The 20,078-nt window shown below is 45.0% G+C and overlaps 1 protein-coding gene across 12 annotated transcripts in view; it reads right to left on the bottom strand.

The window, feature by feature from the left end:
- The window catches only part of WDPCP (WD repeat containing planar cell polarity effector), a 3,071,480-nt gene that overhangs the window by 30,082 nt on the left and 3,021,320 nt on the right, over positions 1-20,078 (bottom strand). For all 12 annotated transcript variants that reach the window (XM_069608194.1, XM_069608204.1, XM_069608201.1 and 9 more), the window contains one exon: positions 4,770-4,870. In XM_069608194.1, the coding sequence (XP_069464295.1) occupies positions 4,770-4,870 (101 nt within the window). The remainder of the gene's footprint in view (positions 1-4,769; positions 4,871-20,078) is intronic.

Genomic DNA, 20,078 nt, shown 5'->3' with positions numbered 1-20,078 from the left:
ACCTAAAGAAGCAGTAATGTGAAATTATGACCGTTTTAATATAAGTTGTGTGCCATTAAAATAATACCATGTGGGCCTTCTTGACATGTGGTGGGCGCGAACGACAGAAAAAAGACATTTCTGGAGAAAGTGTACATGACACAGTTATAACAGTTGATGGGAATATGCCCGACATTGATAGGCTTGCGTGTATCCATTTACAGGATTTTTGATCAAATATTTTTCATAGAGATGGCAAAAGATTGCCAGAAGGACAAAACAGCATCGCACAAACTTGGGAGTTGGACCGGCATATTCCTTGTAAAATATGGGGTCTGCCCATCTGATTCTCAGGAGGTTAACCATTGTAAATATAAGCGTTTTGTCTCATAACTGATTTTGGCAAAAGTAACTGTAGTATAACAAAGCACATCATAAAAACACCCACACTAAAACTGATGTCAGTTCCCTGGGTCCAATCTGCTTACAGGGAGGCGGCGACATCCACAGCCTGACCTATCCGTTCTTAGAGGTATGGCCATCTTAGTTCTGCCCACATAGTAAAAATCCTTTGATGTCATCCGGTTTATAAAAGGAGGAAGCTTAGGGAGAGTCAGGACTTTTCAAAAAGCAGACATTCAAGAATCAGACATTCAAAAATCAACATCCAGAGATCCAGACATTCCACATTCACCCTGCAAGACTCCAGTACCATGCCAGGGGTAGCTGATCCAGATCCTAATAATTCGGGGAGAAAGGAGGAAAGGGCCGGACCCCTGTGGGAGAATCCAGTGACCAGACATGTCTTTGCCCAGCTGATGCACCCGCTGTCCACTGAGACCAGACCCTGGTTGCCTCGCTGTGTCCCTAGAGGAGAGACAGGCCGCTGCGCTGTGACCAGACCCTTGTCCTGCTGTCCAGAGACCCAGTTAGCTGTCCAAACTACCCAATTCAAGTGCTTCTTGTAAGTATCACCCCTCCCCAATATCAAAAAGCTGCATGCACCATTCTGTTACCTTGCAATTTGTCCAACCCTATAAGAAACCCTATAAGAAATCCTATAAGTATTCTAGTAACTTCTTAAATTGTCAGACTCCTCTGTGTGTCCTGTCCATAGAAAAATCTGTGTTAGTCTCCACGTGTTAGCGAAATTCTTTCCAAATCATTTCAGTCCGTTGTGTAAGTCCTTAGGACCTTTTTGAATAAATTAATTAATTTCCCATAGAGATGAACGCGGCGTGGATAGGTTAACCTTGCAAATTAACCTCCTTGCGTACTGTGTCTTTCTTTAAAAATATGTAGCCACTAAAATATAGTTGCAGTAGAACCAATCATTTTGTTAACAAAACCAAGTTGCCCGTGAAAGTGTTTCCTTTTAAAAATCCGATTTTTCCTTTCCACTTAGAATCCCATACTGTCACCCATCCAGAGTCACCCTTTCACTTTAGTATCATACCCGTTAGGTGCCTTTGTACCTCATCAACATAACCGATTTCCAATTCTGTCTGCTTAGCTCATTTCTGAAGTTGTTTGCCTATTTTAAACCCGTGAAAACTAAGAAATTGCAATTTTGCCACGTGAAATTCTTGCTGCACTGCTTTTCCTTCCCAAAGTCAATTTTATAAACTGTATGTTTGTTGTTTAGCACTTTGCCTTGTAGCTTGTACGTTTTTGGGCTTCTTTAGTACACTCACAGACATTCTTGTCTTATTCATTCAAATGTATATGTGAAATAACCATTCAGTAATTCTGAGTGCCATTTTGCTCATTTTTCAAGAGTTCTGAATCCGATTCTGCCCTCCCTTTCAGGGGTGGTAGGTCGGATTTTCATTCTGATTTTTGCCTAGTATACCTGACTCCTTGTTACCCCTCTTGACCCACACAAAACTTGGTTAACAGGGATTTGAGGGAGTGTTGCAAGGGGAATGCCTAACTGTGGTGCCATTTGAAAATACTACCCAAAAGGTAATCTTGCTTTCATTCATTTGTACATTATGTATCTGATGTTAGAAGGTTAAACTAAGTGTATCCTATAATTTTACGGTGTAATTATCACCACACTGGTGATTGCTGCCCTATATTGAATGTGCTTGATTTTTATTAAAAATAAATAAATATTTCATTATTACACACCGGCCTGGTTCATGGTCCATTGCGACACGGGGTGTACGTTAAGGGGGGTGTGAGACGGGTTGGCTGCCTCAAAACTGAATCTGAACGTAATAAACTTGAAAGCGTTTTTATTGTGTGCCACATCCCTGGCCAGTAGAAAGAGTTCTGGTCTAGAGCGTGCCGCATCTTTAAATACTGTGGCACTTCCAGTCATTTCCAACGGACATCCTCAACCTCATACTTGTGGACTTTAACGTTCCCAAGCCCTCTGCAGCTACCTGCTTCGAACTTAGCTCTCTCCTATTTGACCACTCCCCTACTCCCTCCACAAGCAGCTTACCCACTCTGGTGGGAACTCTCTTAACCATGTCATTATCTCTAATTCACTCTCCTCCTCTGACCTCTCCATTGACCCCACCCCACTGATCACTCCATTTTTCAGTTTTACATCTCGGTTGTTCCATCCTTTACTCCTCCTCCACTTCTTCTTTGGCTAAGAGGAAATTCAGGCAGGACTCCCTTGCCCCTTCCCTTGGTGATGCGAGGACCTCTCTCCTGTCCATCTCCCTTATTCATTGATCAGGCCTTTTCTGACTTTCACTATGCACTTATAACTCCATTTGATCAATGCTCTCCTGCTCGCACGTTCACACCTTCCTATCCTCAACACTGGATCACCGCTGCAATTCAGACCCGCAAAACAAACATGCTCTGTGACTATGACACTGGCACCAATTACGGACCCCTACCCCACCCGACAAAAATTCCTTTGCTGCCCTCGCTTCCACCAAATCCTCCTACTTCACAAGGCAAATCTACATACACTGCAATCACTCTGCACATTTTCATCTACTCTTCAGTTTTTGCTCACAACTCTGAAGGCAATAGCCACTGCCTCCTCACTTTCTGCTAATGAATGTTCTATACTTTTCCTCTAAAATCTCTAGAATTTGTGACAGTCTCACAGCTCTGCTCTCTCTCCTTCCCCAGCCCTCCTCTCTGTCAACCATCTCTCCCCTCTACCTTTTGTACGTTTGACTAATTTTCCGGTACCTCCCTAATGAATTATCATCCATCTTTCAATGTGCCAACCTATATTGCGCTATCAACCCTTTTGCTTAACAAAGGGTTAAAGCTGAAACCACCTGCCCTTATCTCTCCGAGCTCTATAACCTCCCTCTTAACTGGGCTTTTACGTGGCTCCTTCAAATCTCCAACTGTTTTACCCCTACTAAAAAAAACTCCTGCTGACCCAAACGTCCCATCAAACAACCACCCAGGTTCCATCCTTAACCATTATTATTATAAGGTTATTGAGAGTGTTGTCTTCAACCCGATCAATAAGTACATTGAGGATAAAGTCTTGGAGATTCCTCCCTCTTATGGGCTGAGCTTGGATGCCCTTCAAATATTTTCCACTTACTATATTTTGAGGGCCTACCACAACCATGCAAAGATCTTCTCTTCGGGCATCCTTCTATACGTGTCATTAATTAGCTAACATTCTTTTTAAGTATGATAGATACAAAGAATGTTTTGCAAAAATGTAATACTGCACAAATTAACGCCCATTTTGAATCTAGAAATGTGTGTTTCTTTTAAAATGTCCAATGCTGATTTGAGACCTCAAAATAATGGCATAGCATATGCCTACCTATATATGGTATTGCTTGCTTTTACAGAGAATCTAGAAGCGGTGTTACTGTGTTCTGAAGGTAAGCAATGCCCTTATTTCTATGCATGCGTTTGCCACGAAACAGCCATCTCTAGGATGTGCTTCCACCATCTTTCCCCTTACATCTTTTAGAAAGCTTGCATAATGTGTGTACTTCCTTGCACCCTACCAAGGAACAGATGTAGGATACAGTGGATGCATACAGCAACAATGGCCGACATCTTTGACCTAATAGGACGACATAAAATGCAGCATTCTTGTTACATTTGTTTGCACTCATCAAGCCAGTTTTGAATCATGTTTAAACATATATTGTTTACATAGCCCAATTGTAATGTATGCATTACTTGTTTGTCCACAGCAACCACATGTGTTACTTTTGCTAAATGGCAAGCCAAGCAGAGTGCTGTACCTATTCACATGAAGAATCTAAACCTGATGATATCATTCACTGTGGATTGAATATATCTAGTTAGGCAGACAGCACCAGGCCGAATCACAGGGTCAAACAATGGTAAGATCAACAATGAAGGCACAAGCAGAAGTCTGTGGGCAAAGAAAAAGCTAGCTTTAGGGCCCTGATTGAAGGAGTGGGAGCAATTGTGAGGGAATCACATTCCCTTGGGCAAGAAGCAAGTAATATCTGTTTGTCCAGGAAGGCCATGGTTGCAGGCATCTCTTTTGCTCTGCAATACCCTGATGAGAATGTGGGTTTCCATCCTAGGCAGACTTCACTAGGCAGCCAATGTTGAAAGTCCGCCATATCAGTATTCAATAATAATTACAATTGGTCACACATATTTTACAGCAGACTATGTGCATGAGAAAACAGAGATTGTAGCAGCTTAAATCGATTTCTGTAGTGGCCCTAATAGTGAAAGAGTGGTGCTGAGCTTCTCCCAAATCCCTTTCCACCCTTTCTCGACCACTAGCTCGTGCTGCCTGGTCCCCGCTCCCAGCACTACACTCTTGTACATTTTTGTGCCGCTTCATCAAGTCTTACTTTCCAGATTCCACGGCCGCGTTTTTTCCACCAAGGATGCAGCAATATCATCAAATCTAAGTTTTGTATTTGTGTCCGGTGCTTTTCTTTGGTGTATAACTCTACAGGAAAGAAAAATAATAAGAGTTAGAAAAATACATGACGTGCATGTACCAGAAGCCTTTTTTTGTACATCTCTTCTCAAGTGCTGTAGTTGTACAACCAATACACCATTTTATTTTGTATTCACATATTTATTACATTTTCAAACAAACACAGAACAAGAACTTTCAAACTTAAACATGTTTAACCAATATACCATTTTAATCTGAAGCTATGCCTGGCCGGTGCTTCACTATTGATTTACGATCAATGAAAAATCTGATGTTGAGGCAAACAAGTTATAAATGCCTAGTGAGAGTTGGGAGGACAAATCTCTGCTCTCCTTCAAGCGGGTAAGAGATGTGCAAGACATATGAACTGTGATCTACCCTGTAAAGCCTAACAGATATAAAGTATACGGAAAATGCTGCAAAAGGGATTAGATAAGGTGCAAGATACACTGTTTTCTATGGTATATTCTATGTTTGCATAACAGGGTAATCGAGAAGCATTCAGTAAAGTATTTCCTTTTGATGTGCATGTAAGCTATGGACTAAGCTACTGACTTAAACCAATGACAGGACCTGGGGACTACAGTAACAGAAGAAAGGTGAATTTTGAACACTGAATAGTAATTTCAGGTATAGGTCAGGGGGACCATCATTTCAGAAAGTGATTGTTAATTTCATAGCCCAAACTGTACATCAGGAAAATGCCTTTAAATGTGGCTACAACAAATACCTGGTGAACAAACTCGCCAAAACCCGCCGACAGAACCATATCACTGTGCTAAGGGACCCAAAGGGGAGAACCGTATATGGAGACGGGGCGAAATTACAGGTGGCGGCTACCCATTTAACCAACATTCTGACTGCGGCCCCACATCCACAGTCCCCCCAGGAGCAAAACATAGCATACGCCCGGCTCCCACACATCACAGAAGCAAACAGAGCAGCCCTGGAAGCCCCGATCACACCCGAGGAGGTGGAGTAAGTAATCAAAGACCTGAAACCCAGGGCCCCTGGCTCAGATGGCTTCCCACCAAAGTTCTATAAACTTTTTCACCCCATGCTGCTGCACCCAATGACAGAGCTATTTAACTCCTTTCGGGAATCGGGCTCCATCACACCCTCTATGCAAGAATCCACCACAATCCTGCTATTGAAACCCAGCAAGGACCCAAAGGACTGCTCATCGTACAGACCGATAGCCTTGCTCAACGTGGACGCCAACACATACTCAAAGGTTTTGGCCAACAGGTTGGCACAAATTCTCCCATTTATCATAGACCAGGACCAGGCGGGGTTCATTAGAGGAAGAAGCACCACAGACAACATTCGCAGAGCAATTAATCTCATCAAAATTGCGACCCAAGAACGTCAGAACATGGCGGTCTTGCCTTTGGACGCCACCAAAGCATTCGACAGGGTGGACTGGAACTTCATGCGCCTCACCATGGAAGCATTTCGGATTGGCCCAATATTCCAGAAAATGGTGCTAGCAAACTACAAAGCCCCGAGAACATCAATCTGCCTAAATCAGAGGACTTCCCCCCCCAATGCAGCTTTCGTGCGGGACGAGACAAGACTGTCCGCTCTCCCCACTAATCTTTGCCATGGTCATGGAGCTGTTCGCCCAACGCACAAGAGCTAACAAGAACAACACTGCTGTAGAAATAAACGGCAAACAATTCAAGATCTCCCTATACGCCGACGATGTGCTGATCTCCATTACAAACTGCCAATCCTCCTTGCCCACAACCCTTACTGAGCTAGAGACGTTTGAAGAGGTGGCTGGATTCCAGGTGAATTACTCCAAATCAGAGGCACTAAACGTCAACCTGAGCGCTACCCCTCGTAGCGGACCTCCAGGCACTCTGCCCGCTAACATGGAGTTCCTCCTTAATGGCCTACCTGGGAGTCCGCCTCACAGCAGATCCGAAACAACTGTACAACGTCAATTTCCCCCCGTTGTTCAAGGAATTGGAAGACCACCTCCAAAGATGGCACAATCAAGAGATCTCGCTATTAGGACGGGTCACAGCGCGCAAAATTAATCCCCCCCCCAGGCTGCTGTACCTGTGCTCTGCTCTTCCGGTCCCCCCCACCAAAGCGGGCCTTGGAACAGCTACAAAGGAAACTAGCAAAGTTTGTGTGGAAGGGTCGCAGGGCCAGGATAGCTATGAGGCTCATGACAGGGGCCGCAAAATGGGGCGGCCTTTGTCTCCCCAACCTGATGAACTACTTCTTGGCGGCCCAGTTGGCAAACGCTACAGCCTGGATGAGTCCGGAGGCCCCCCCCAAAATGGTCCCGCATAGAGCAATCCAGATGTCAGCCATATCTACATTCCCTGCAACATACCCCGGGCCCACGTCGAAGCCAAAGACCGCAGATGCTAGCAGCCACCAAAGCGACTCTTGAGGCATGGGCATGGGCCCGTCGGAAAGGAAGATACCCAGGGCCTTGGGTCCGCTCTCCCCTGTCATCTGGAACCCTGACTTTGGACCAGGAATGGAAGCAGCCCGCTTCTGTTGATGGACCAGAAGAAGCCTTAAAAACCCTCTCCCAACTATACGAAGCCAACAACCCACTTAGCTTTGAGGAATGCAAAGCCCTCTTTCACCTAATAGAAGGAGAGAGGTTTACATACCTCCAACTTCGACACTGGATCTCACAGTCCGTGGTCCGTCGGGGAGCTACTCGGGACCTCCATCCTCTCGAGCAGGCTACAGAAGAAAGCACAGCTACAGAAGAAAGCACAGGCTGAGGTCAGGTCAACAAACTGTACCGTCTCCTCCAGGAGGACATGCTAGAAGTCAGACCGCCATACATATCCAGATGGGAAAGGGACTTGGGACATCCCATAGAAGATCAGACGTGGGTGGAGATATGGTCCAGGATCATCTCGACATCCAGGTGCGTTACAAACAAGGAATGCGCCCTCAAGCTCCTACACCGCTGGTACTACTCGCCGGTCCGCCTGCACCACTGTAACGCTGACATTGATCCGAGCTGATGGAGACGATGCGGCGAACGAGGATCCTTTTTCCATATGTGGTGGGAATGCCCGACAGTACAAACCTTCTGGAGGGAGGTCCTGCAGATTTTGGAAGACATCACTCAGCGCAGACTCCCGATGGACCCGAAGGTCATCCTGCTTGGAGTGGCGAGTCCGGACTGCTATCCCAGAGTCGGCCGAACAGCCAAACTACTCACACATCTACTATTAGCAGCCAAAATCAAAGTGGCAAGGAAGTGGAAGACCCGGGAGGGCCCGCTGCTGACCCTCTGGTGGATAAAGGTCTGGGAGATCCTGGTAGCAGAGAAGGTCACAGCGGCAAAGGAAGGAGCCCTCCACCGCTTCACCGACTGCTGGGCTCCAGTACTGGACTACCACTCCTGTTTTCCAGCCCTAACATTTCAATCCCGCTTGGTGGTGAACTTTCTGGGCCCTCAAAGCCCTGATGGGTCCCCTACCCATCAAAGCACCACAAACTAAAGGAAGGGGGGGTGGGACCAATGGGAGTGGGTACAGAGCAAATTGCATACATATTGGCTGTGAGGAGTGTCCTGTGGACTCATGTAATGCATAGATAACGCTGTAACCGAAATAAAGTTGTTAAAAAAATGTGGCTACAATTACCTTTTGTTTGTCCCTTTGCTTGCTTCCAAAATAAATTATTTTTAAACACTGATACCAAAACGGCTTTGCATGTTTGTTTGCAAGACATGAGAAAAATGTGCCCTTGCCAACATAAAGCTGTCATGGAAAAGATATGGTGTGTGTGTTGACAAAAAGTAATTTATATTATGCTCCACATGCAAAATACTGGAAAATATTTGAAATGAAAAGCCCACTTTGTTGTCAATAAACGTTGTTGTAGGCCTGAGGGAAACTATTTGGGTGTCTTTCTGCAGTGGTAATACCAATGCAGATTGGAAAAGCACATTGCATTACTGGCTGAGAAATAAATGCAGCATTTTCACTGAAACTGCCACCCATCAAAAGGTGGTAGACTGTGACAATTCAGACTCACTTTTCAGCACAAAAACAAACAGCAGATTATTAAAAGGGTATTTTATTAATGACAAAGAATCAGCCCTGTACTTTCAGAGCCAAAGCAAAGTGGACCCTGAAAACACACTTTATGTCAAAGAATCAAGGCTGATGTCAGAAAATGCAATATGTGGGTGTATTTCAGCCAAGGACAAATGGTGGGTCTCTGGGCAAACTTCGCCAAGGCTTCCCTCACTAAAAGCCTAGCTTGCATCCCAGCTGTTTACAACTGCAATCAAATGTGGCTTGTCTAAACAGTGTTGAAAACCAAGTGTTCCCCAGACTTGCTGTCTTTGAAGGCAGTTCTATGCAGAGAAAATGGATCTAGCTGGTGCATCCCAGGTATATACGATCTGCAAACAACCAACTTCAAACAACAAAGAGACAAATGACCTGGAGGAAGCAGAGCTCCCATTTGCCCACCATGAACATTTACTATTAATTTAAAAGTTCTATTATAACTTAGGCCTTTTTCTCAGCAACCAAAAGTCTTACTTTCTTGATCAATGTGTCATTTTTTAGGCAATTTCCAGGTGATGTTGGTGATATCAAATTCATCCATCTGCAACCCAGGGAACTGTAAGGGCCATCTAAAATGGGTTTCTGGATGATCTGAACATTTTCCACATTTGAGATTTGGCGAACAGGTGAAGGGTAAAATTAGGAATATGAATAATAAAGAACTAAGCAGTGACACAAGGAAGTTCTGCAGCTCTAGCAACAAGGAAAGAATTGGAATCACACGAGAACAAAAGAACATTGCTTGCCTGGAACCAAAGACAACAAAACACCCAATCAAATGGGCCGCCATTTTTAATTGTGGGAAAACAAAGAAGATAACAGGAAAAGAGGGTGACTCAAAACAAATGCAGCAGCCAAACAAGCCCTTAAAATTGGCCCCCATTTTCTGCCGTTGCCAAATATCTGAGAAGGTGGTGCAGCTAGAGAGGGAAAGTTGTCCTTAGAGTGTCTCCTGTAAAAATCTTGCAAAAGGGAAGGACAATGCAGAAGCAAATGACTCCCAAGGAGACATGAGAAGAGAGGCTCTATTATCACCTGAGCAGAAGCAATTCTTTGCTATGGAAGAAACAGCTCCCTTTGCAGTACCCAGGTTGTGGCTCAAATGGTGAAAAATCTAGCCAGCCACAGATCATTGAATAGAACTACTATTCTGACTTTCTTTAAGAGAATTCCAGATTTGTATTTGTTCTGCTCAGATGACATAGAGTTTAAGTTTCCCTTCCGACATACAACTCTAGTGGCGGAGGTGGGATTCAAATCCAAGACGGGGCCCTAGGGCAATCTTGGCAGCTTCCGAATTGCTCTTTCAGGAGGGCTTGGAAATGTTTTGCAGCCTACCCAGAATTAGCCTGGCTGGAAAACAAGGGAAGGTCCTATAGAGGGGAAGGGAGGAGGGTCTAAAGAAGGGTAATGTAAATTTGGGTACTACTGGTACATCAAAGTCTAAGCGAGGGATAGTACTCCAAGAAGACCAGCAGAATAAAGCTCTCCAGAATCTGGGAGTAGGAAGGGAGTCTCTTTAGTTGGGATAAGGGGCATTTTGTGAGCTGGAACACACAGGGTTCGGACTTCATTGAAATTTAAAGCTATGAGGGAGGTCATTTTTGATAATAACGACTTGATTTTCCTGTAAGAGACATGGCTAGTAAATCCCTTCTATGTAGATGTCATGGCCACTGGCCCAAGAACACAGGCCCGCACCATCAGGGGATGGGGGCAAGGAGTAACACAGCTCCTATTCGTCCCTTTGGGACAATCAAGCACAGGGGGGCCAGCTGGACTCAGTACTGGCACCTTTGGTGCCAGGCTCATGAACAAATGTAAACTGGGACGTGTATTTGGTGCAGGAGTGCTTTATTCATGAGCACAGGAACTTTTCACGTGTATTTGGTTTGGGTATGGCTGCTGGGGAACTGGGTTGCACGTGCAGCATCATCTAGGAGTGGCAGGGTGTGGCTGGTAAGCCAGAGCTAGTGGGTGTGGCTGGGAACCCGACTATACAAGCCCACCCAGCCTTCGTGCGAACGCTTGGCGTTATTCGGCACTTGAATGCAGCTTAACGGTCATCGCCGCCTGACTGCAGACTCACCTCTTGGACTCCAGCTTCATACTTACCTACCTGCTCTTGCCTGCACGCGCCTCTCATCGAACCTGACATTCAGCATTCCAGCTTCAGCCCGCCTAAATCTTGATCTTGACACCGCAGCACAACGCGCTCCTCATTCACGAAGACGCCACCTGCAAGAAATACGAAAGACAAGGTTAGACATTAAAGGATAGTTCCGGGACTTTTTTTTTATTGTCCCTACGGGTCGGCCATGTGTTTGTAAGCATAAATCGGTAGATCGTAGGAAACTTTCCTATGGACCTTACCCGACTTTTCGCCCATTATCGCACTCGAAATCAGCCTCCATTTTGTGATAATCCTATCATTCCGCCGCATCGACCTGGCTCACCTGCCTTTGCGGCACTAAATCAAATCCCCCGCCCCTGAGCCTGACATCAGCAGACGCGTACTGCCCATTTCAAGCACGTCTCGTGTCAACAATCGCTGCGCCTCAGCTATTGACGTGTTGCCATGGAAATGGCAGGACGCCTCTTTCCCCAATAAGTATAAACAGACCGTTTCACAACACACAGCAGCAGATTTTCGATTCCATTCCTCTCTCTGTGTTACTTTGAGTATTCTGTGACTCGTTTCAGTGCTCTGGTCAGCTACCTTCGCCGCTTGTAGCCCGTGTGAACACCTGTACCATCTCTGTAAATTATTTTACTATCTTTACCGCACAATGGCCACAATAATGCCGTATATGTACGAGCCCGAGTACACCGAGGAAGAACTACTGGAAAGTCAAGCACGCGAAAACGATGGGGATTCGGACGGCAGTTGGGAGGACCAGTCAACGGATGAAGAGCCTGGACCATGTCGCATGGACGGCGTCTCCACCTGGTGCACGTGCAATCGGTGCGAGCTAATGCCAACTGAGGAGGAGAACTGCTGCTGCCGTGAAAATTCCGGGTGCTTGGCCTACATTTCGGAAAGCGAGCAAAGTCTGCAGGAAGGCGAGCAAAGTCCGCAATGCATCACCGAGCTGCCAGAGTTCAGGGAAGCCTGCCTCTCACGGACCGTGTTGAGGATGATGATGGTGCTTATGCACGAACTTCGCGGCACTGTTCGTCCGCGTAATCCGAGTAACGAGTAAGTATACTCTGTTTGTGATGTCAGTGATGCCACCACTATTTCATGGTCGTCTCCCACATATAAAATTACATTTACATATCATTCGAACGCATGTAAATTTGTTCCATATAGTGCATTTTCTAGATATAATTTTTTTCTAAGAAAAATGACATGTGTTACCTGAATCGACATTGATAAGAAAGTTTGGTCAGTTTAATACAGTTTGCATCTTTTTTTTTCACAGGTGGTACAGGCTGGTGGCCTATCGTTGCTTCACTTGGTGGCTTCACGGGAGGCTCGGACACCGCGTTCGGAGAGTAATACCTGCCTGTGCGGTACTTGCCATTAGACAACATTTCCCCAGTGACAGTGGACAATACCGCGGATTTTCCCTCGATGTGCTGCAACCTCAACTTTACAATGTGTAATGTTTATTATTTATGTTTAATTAAAATCTAAAATAAAGCCCAACATATATTTTAACAATGGTTGTTTTGATTTTTTAAATGAATCTAGTGTATATTCTCCTGGGAGGGTGAGGTATTTATAAACTCACCCCCCTGCATTCCATGTAGTAGATCCTGCAGCCATCCTCTTACATTCAGTTAGATGGCCTCTCCTTGGTGAGGCCCTGCGGCAAACGGGTCTTGTCTGCACGACCACCGCCCCGATCCACCCCCCGCCCTATCAAAGGCAGTTCGCACCGGGGTACTTGTGCTGGCAAGTGGAGCTGTCAGGGAGCGATAAAGGCCAAGAGGTGCCAAAGACCATGTACACTTCAAAGTGGTCTATAGAGCATGGGTTGTTGTTCCCATGTCTACCTCCAGACCCCGTGTCTCCTGCCAAGCATCCCCGCTCACGCTGGACGGCCCCCTGCAATCCACATAAGTGTGTCTCCATTCACGAGTCTTCCTGTGTCTTGTCTGCACGACCACCGCCCCGATCCACCCCCCGCCCTATCAAAGGCAGTTCGCACCGGGGTACTTGTGCTGGCAAGTGGAGCTGTCAGGGAGCGATAAAGGCCAAGAGGTGCCAAAGACCATGTACACTTCAAAGTGGTCTATAGAGCATGGGTTGTTGTTCCCATGTCTACCTCCAGACCCCGTGTCTCCTGCCAAGCATCCCCGCTCACGCTGGACGGCCCCCTGCAGACCGCATAATGCCACGACATATACACGTCATTCATTCACAAACACACCCCTGTTTCGAATTCTTTATAACCCACTTCATATTTCTAATGAGAACTTCTTTGCGCTTTGCTAGTCAACCCGTGAAGGTGCTGGTTATCTGCTCTTCGTCTCTGTGAACTTCCGTGACCACTTTGAGCAAACTCGTCAGTTTGCAACCTGTGAACTGCTCCCTGTTCTACGACAAGAAACTACTCTGATCCCTGCATCTAACTGTTTGTTCGTCAAGGTAAGTCCATGTACCATAATCATTTTGCGTCCAATTTTTTAATTTATATCTATTTGCTAGTAGTCATCAAATTGCATCCATGTTTTCTTTTCGTTCACGACAGTACATGCAAGGAACTAGTCACATGTTCTGAGTTTAGTCAAATTACTTTTTCTATTTTTTGAAAGTTATTGAAATACTTATCCGCATGTGAATAACGTGTATAGTTCCAAGAACCAAAACTGACCTTGCATTGAACCTTTTATGTGTCATTTAATGTTTTAACACATTGGTATTCATAGAGAATTGTTGATCTTTACTTTTCAGAACTTTCCATAATGCCTGCCTGTTCCATTGGCGGTTGCCCTTCGAAGACCCATAACAAATCTGAAGGTACTATAATGCATGTTTTCCCTAAGACAATAGATCAGATAAGAGAATGGGTCCGATATTGCGGATATCCAGCCTCTGAGATAGAAAGTAGAGTCCTAGAAGTCTTTGCGGACAAGAGGGGTGATCGATACCGCATCTGCAGCAGGCACTTTAGCCCAGACATGTACTCCACATCATTGCTAATAAGGACGAAAACACCGCGAGCGAGGCGAAAATTGCTCTCAACCGCTATTCCCACTCTATTCGTCCACATCCCTCCACTGGTGAGTCAAGTTTACGTATTTATCTCTCGGCATTGCGGTAGTGTGTAGCATTAGCTAACAATAATTTCCCCATTTATGTATCCACTCAATATGAAGGCTGAAGATTCTCCATCCGTGTCGTTATTGCAGTCATCAGCCACTTCAAGCGCCTATCGGGTAATCTTACTTAGCTATTCTGACACTGACTTGTTTTAGGCATGTAAATCAATAGTTTTAATTGATCGTGTAATTATTTTACCTAATGGTACACCACAGTACTCGTCCTCTAGTCTTTGTTTTCAGTTATAATTATTGTTATCCAAAATAATGCAAGTACTGTCTTTCAGGGAGATGCTGAGGAGTCCAACGCATTGACGACAACCGTAGATGTCACTCAGATGCTCGAGGTACGTTTCCGGACAGTTCCATCGATGGAGATCATCAGATCTTGCATTCTTGTAGCGTGATTGTTACACACAATGTTTCTTTCGTTTTTAGCCATTGGTATGTCCTTCTGTCGTCGCCCTCCTATGTGTCTTCTTTTTTCAATATTGTGTTCATTACTAATGAAAGTCCTATGTTTCAGGGAGTCGATGGAGCATTAGTCCAAGAGGAAGGGGGAACATGCAGTTACGGGTCGGCGCAACAGCTTGCAGAAGTGTGCACCGCAGTTACAGCGTCCCTTGATGTTCTTATGCATTTCGAGGTATGGATACTGACAGATCAATCATGCGAGATCAAATGACGTGATTACATCCGCTATACTTCCTTCTTTATTAACGCAAGTACTATGTTTCAGGGAGCTGACGGAGCTTCTTCAACAAGAACATCACCCCTAGTAGTTGATGCAGATCTCTGGGTGGTGACACTTCCAACGATGGAGCAAATCGAATCATATTTAGATATCCATTATTTATTTTAGACAACTGATCATTTGTGCAGGTCTATTTAGATGAGCCGTTGACGCCTGCAGAAAGTTTATGTTCTTTTAAACAAAATAGAAAACCATACTAATGCAATTACTGTGTTTCAGGGAGTTGCTGAAGCGTCATCTTCAATAATATCATCAATGGAAGTCTATGCGGAGCCCGAGGTATGGATCTTGACAGTTCAATCTAACTAGATCAACAATGCGTGAACTATTGTCGTTTGAATGTTCTACACAATGCGTTCATTCGTGTTTTGCTATTGAGATGTACGTATGGGTATTGGTCCCCAAGTACATTTTGTGTTTTCAATATTATTATACATACTAATGAAAGTTCTATGTTTCAGCGAGTCGATGGAGCCTCAGTGAGTGATGGATGTGCTTATCATGAAAGTATAGTCGTTGCAGCGCGAGAGGAAGTGGAGACATGCACACACGAGTCGGAGCAACAGCGTCCAGATGTTGAAGTTCGAGGAAAGAAAGTTTCAAAGAAAAGAAAGCAAAAGAAGGTTAGTGTCCTGTTCACTATATTATGTTGTCTTTCACTGTCAATAGTTCAATACTGTAAGTTGTGTTTAAACTGAACATCCCTTTTCTAATCTGTCCTCTAGTTGCGAGTGGGTGTAAGAACTAGATCTACACAGACAGTGAAGCGAACGAGAGATGTTGCTTGTCAAACCTTTTGGCAGGGACTTGAGACTGGAGATGCATCGTGCCAATGGGAAGAATATGAAGTGATTGACAACGGAGCTATACCACCACCAGCCATTGATAGTGAATGTCCTCCTGGTAGTTTGGATGCAGTCGTAGATCAATTCACAGAATCCACACCCGCAAAAAATAAGAGCACGCGAAAGTTGAAGACATTGTTTTTTTCTCCCATCTCCGGACAAGGAACAGATGTTGCAATGGAAGAGAATGAAGTGGACGACAATGAAACACCATCAATATCACTCAGCATAGCGGAAGACGATATCAGAGATTGTACCTTTCATGCGAGTGACATGTCCTCAACGTTACAGGCCGAACCAGCTGGGATGCAGAGTGACAGTATAAGGAAAGAGGCCAAATTCATTGTATTCGATAGCTGTTTGATGGATATTATTATGATGATGAAATGTGGGCATTGGGTTGGTGGGGAAGTATGTGGGGAGCCATTGATTAATGTGACTCGTGCAATTCGAGGCACTAACCTTAAAATACATGCCACCTGTACACAATATCATCCGTTCGCATGGTCTGCACAACCCATGCTGGGGCAACTGCCAGCAGGCAATCTACTTTGTGCAGCGGCCGCACTTTTTAATGGTTCAAGTTTTAAAAAGTTACAGTATTTCTTTCAGTTTGTGGGAATCCATTTCATTGCGAAAAGTCAGTTCTACAAATACCAAACCGATTATCTATTTCCAGCCATCAGCGAAGCTTGGAGAATGGAAAAAATGTCAATGGAAAGTACATTCGCGGGCAAACGCTTCAGGCTAGCCGGTGATGGACAGTGCGACAGCCCAGGATTTTCAGCCAAGTACTGCACCTACCACTTTCAGGACATGGAAAGTAAGAAAATTGTGAGTTCGGTGGTCGTGCAGGTGTCACAAAGTACATCCTCAGTGGCCATGGAGAAAGTTGGCTTTGTAGCATCATTGCAAGAACTACAATCGCGGGGAATGGTGATCGACCTGATAGCCACGGACAGACACGTTTCAATTGCCAAGACAATGAGAGAACAGTACAAAAATATAAATCACCAATTTGACGTTTGGCATCTTGCAAAATCAATCAATAAAAAATTGTCGGCTGCAGGAAAAAAAAAAGATATGCAAGGTATTTCACAGTGGTCCAAGTCAATCAGCAACCATCTTTGGTGGAGCTCAAAAACATGTGAAGGGTCGTTGGAAATTCTACTGGAAAAATGGCGGTCAGTAATGTTGCACTGTAGCAACGTACATCGATGGTCGACAAATGAGCATTTCCACAAATGTGAACATGGCCATTTGTCCACAGAGGAGGCACGGAAGAAGAAGTGGTTGATTCCTTCATCACCCACTCACAAGGCCATTGAAAAGATTGTATTTGATAAAACTATAACAAGAGATTTGAGGGGACTCACGGAATTCTGCCACACAGGAGATTTGGAGGTGTTCCACAATATGTGCCTAAAGTACAGGCCCAAAAGATTGCATTTTGGCATGGAAGGCATGATAAATCGGACTCTTCTAGCGGTCTTGGCACATAACCATAATGTTGGCCGTCAACAAAGTAGGACGACCGGAACTTTAGGGACGCTTCGCTACAATAAGGCCTTCACTAAAAGAAGTAAACAATGGGTGATCAAACCAGTGTTTGAGGATATGCAATATGAGTTTATTGAGAGACTTATCGTAGATGTCCTCGATAGGCACATACATGGAGTGGTGAAGGAACCTATGCAGGGGACAACTGCATTGCCACCCAACATTGCCTCTGTTCCATGTCCACCTAAAGCAGAGCTCATTGAGAAATACACATCACGGTTTAAATGATTGTAATTCGATTGTCTGTTCTCTCGAGTCTCCTCATGTTGCAGGCCCATTGCAATTAAACCAAACAGTAATATAAATCATTTTTACAAAAATTATAGAATGTTTCCGTATTACAAACACATGGCCGACCCATAGGGACAATAAAAAAAAAGGCACGCAGACAAGATGCCCTTACACTAACTGGAGCTAACTAGAAATGTGTGCTCGCTCAAAGTGAAGGTCAGCTGCTTTGATGTTTTGCTCGGGTGGCGGAACGGCCCACGACCCAATATAAGGTTCTATTGTGATTTGACCTTGACAGGCCGGGACCATCCTGAAAGACTAAGAAAAGATAATGAATAAAATTTCAGAAACGAAACGATGAGCCACGTTCATTAGAAGAAGTAACGTCGGCAAAGAAGGAGTGGTGTTTCGGGTCTGCCCTACACAGAGACACAATGGAAAATGCAAATATAATGTAAGTAACTTTTGATGAGTTTATACCGCAATTTCATTACTATACAGTGGCTTTAAAGACGGGTTCAGTTGTACTTGTTCGTTCTATGTGGCATAGTGTTTTCTACCGCGCACTATCTGGAGGAGAAACATCTGCTTTTACTGAAGCACCTCAAAACCTTCCTCTTTGCTTCTGCTTTCTCTCTCCCTCTCCCCTGCTACAACTGGTCCACTGTCTGCGACCTCGGTCCTGGGCCCTTCCACTCTCCACCTGCACTGCCTCCCTGTCAACCCCTGCACTGGGGGACTGTCTCAGTATCCTACAGCCCCCCCTTCCCAGCACTTGTTCTGCACTTACCTTGCACTTGCCACCAGCTGGCCCTATTTATTTATTATTTTATGCTACTTACCTTGTACTCCACTCCCCCCCCCCCTCCATGCCTCGCCACGCCTTTAAACACTTGTGTACACCCAGTAGCGCTGTCCTCGCTATGAAATGAATAATTTTAATAAGGATCTGATGGTGAGACTAATTTCATTTTTTATGTTTTTAGGTACATCATTCACTACTGTCTGTGTCACGAGTACCAGACACCGGCGGACGGCTTCTACAGCCGCCAGTTGCTTCTCCGCGTGAACAACGTTACCACCCTGACCATTTTATGGGACGATCGCCAAGTACAAGTATGCCCTTACGCGGTACTAACGGTTAGATGCAACATACCTACCGTTGTGGTGGCCTAGTGCCTCGTTGTTGGAACAGCCATGCGATTATCAGTGCGACAGAAGAGCTTATTTTTATCGTAAACCAACACCCTGTGTACTGCACACGAACATCGCTTCCCTCAAGACGAACTAATTTGGATCGAGAGCAAAGAAAAATGCAAATCGCTGAATATTCTCTAAACATTTGATGTCCAATAAACGTACTTTGCCAAATGTACAATCTTGCCGTTTGCTTTTAAACCACGGTTTCACATTCCGAATTGTGGTGCTGTATTGTGAGATGCTCTAAGACCCTGTGTACAGCAAAGGACCATCGCGCTCCTCAATACGAACTTTTTGGAACATGAGCAAATAAAAATGCAAATCGCTGAATATTCTCTAAACATTTGATGTCAAATAAATGTACTTTACCACATTTACAATCTTGCGGTTTGATTTCAAAGTACAGTTTCATATTCCGAATTGTGGTGCGCTGTATTGTGAGCTGATCTGTGTTGATTTCCGGGGTCTGTGTGGAGTCGCGTAGAAGACGCCTGGGCGCGTTTGCCTACGCAGCTCAGTCACGTCACGGATAGAGGCGGGGAATATGAATGTTTTGATAAAGTCTGTTTCAGGGGCGGGGGATTTGATTTAGTGCCGCAAAGGCAGGTGAGCCAGGTCGATGCGGCGGAATGATAGGATTATCACAAAATGGAGGCTGATTTCGAGTGCGATAATGGGCGAAAAGTCGGGTAAGGTCCATAGGAAAGTTTCCTACGATCTACCGATTTATGCTTACAAACACATGGCCGACCCGTAGGGACAATAAAAAAAAGTCCCGGAACTATCCTTTAAAGACATTCAGTTTAAGGTTGCACCGCCATCTAATCTCGCGCTTAACCATAAACCACCACTTACCTGTTGTCGGACCATCGCAGATCCTCTCCTCTTCCATCCGGCTTTGCCTCGTGCTCAAGGCTGCTGCTGGGCCACAATTCCACCTAAAGGAAGAAATCAGAAGAGAGGCATTAACAATACAAAACATTTCACCAACGAGAAGAGACAATAGAACTGAAAGACACTTACCATAGTTGCAGCTGGACTGGGCTATCATGTACGAGGGACCAGTGAAGGAACCCGGTCCCATCAGGAAGTGCCCCTGCAGAGAGTAGCAGGACAGAGAGCTCATTATCATTAATCAACGGGTGAGCCTATATGGGTTGGTGCATGCTCACCACGCTTTGGGAAGAATGGTTCGAGAGAGACAACAGTCACAGATTAGCATCCTCACATTCGCTCATATCCACGCAGGAGCAGTGTCACCAATTGTCGCAGCCCACAGCATATTTGCA

This window comes from Ambystoma mexicanum, chromosome 4q, assembly GCF_040938575.1.
Source record: "Ambystoma mexicanum isolate Mex_15411 chromosome 4q, UKY_AmexF1_1, whole genome shotgun sequence".
Classification (NCBI taxonomy): domain Eukaryota; kingdom Metazoa; phylum Chordata; class Amphibia; order Caudata; family Ambystomatidae; genus Ambystoma; species Ambystoma mexicanum.
This window is presented reverse-complemented; position numbering and strand designations above follow the sequence as displayed.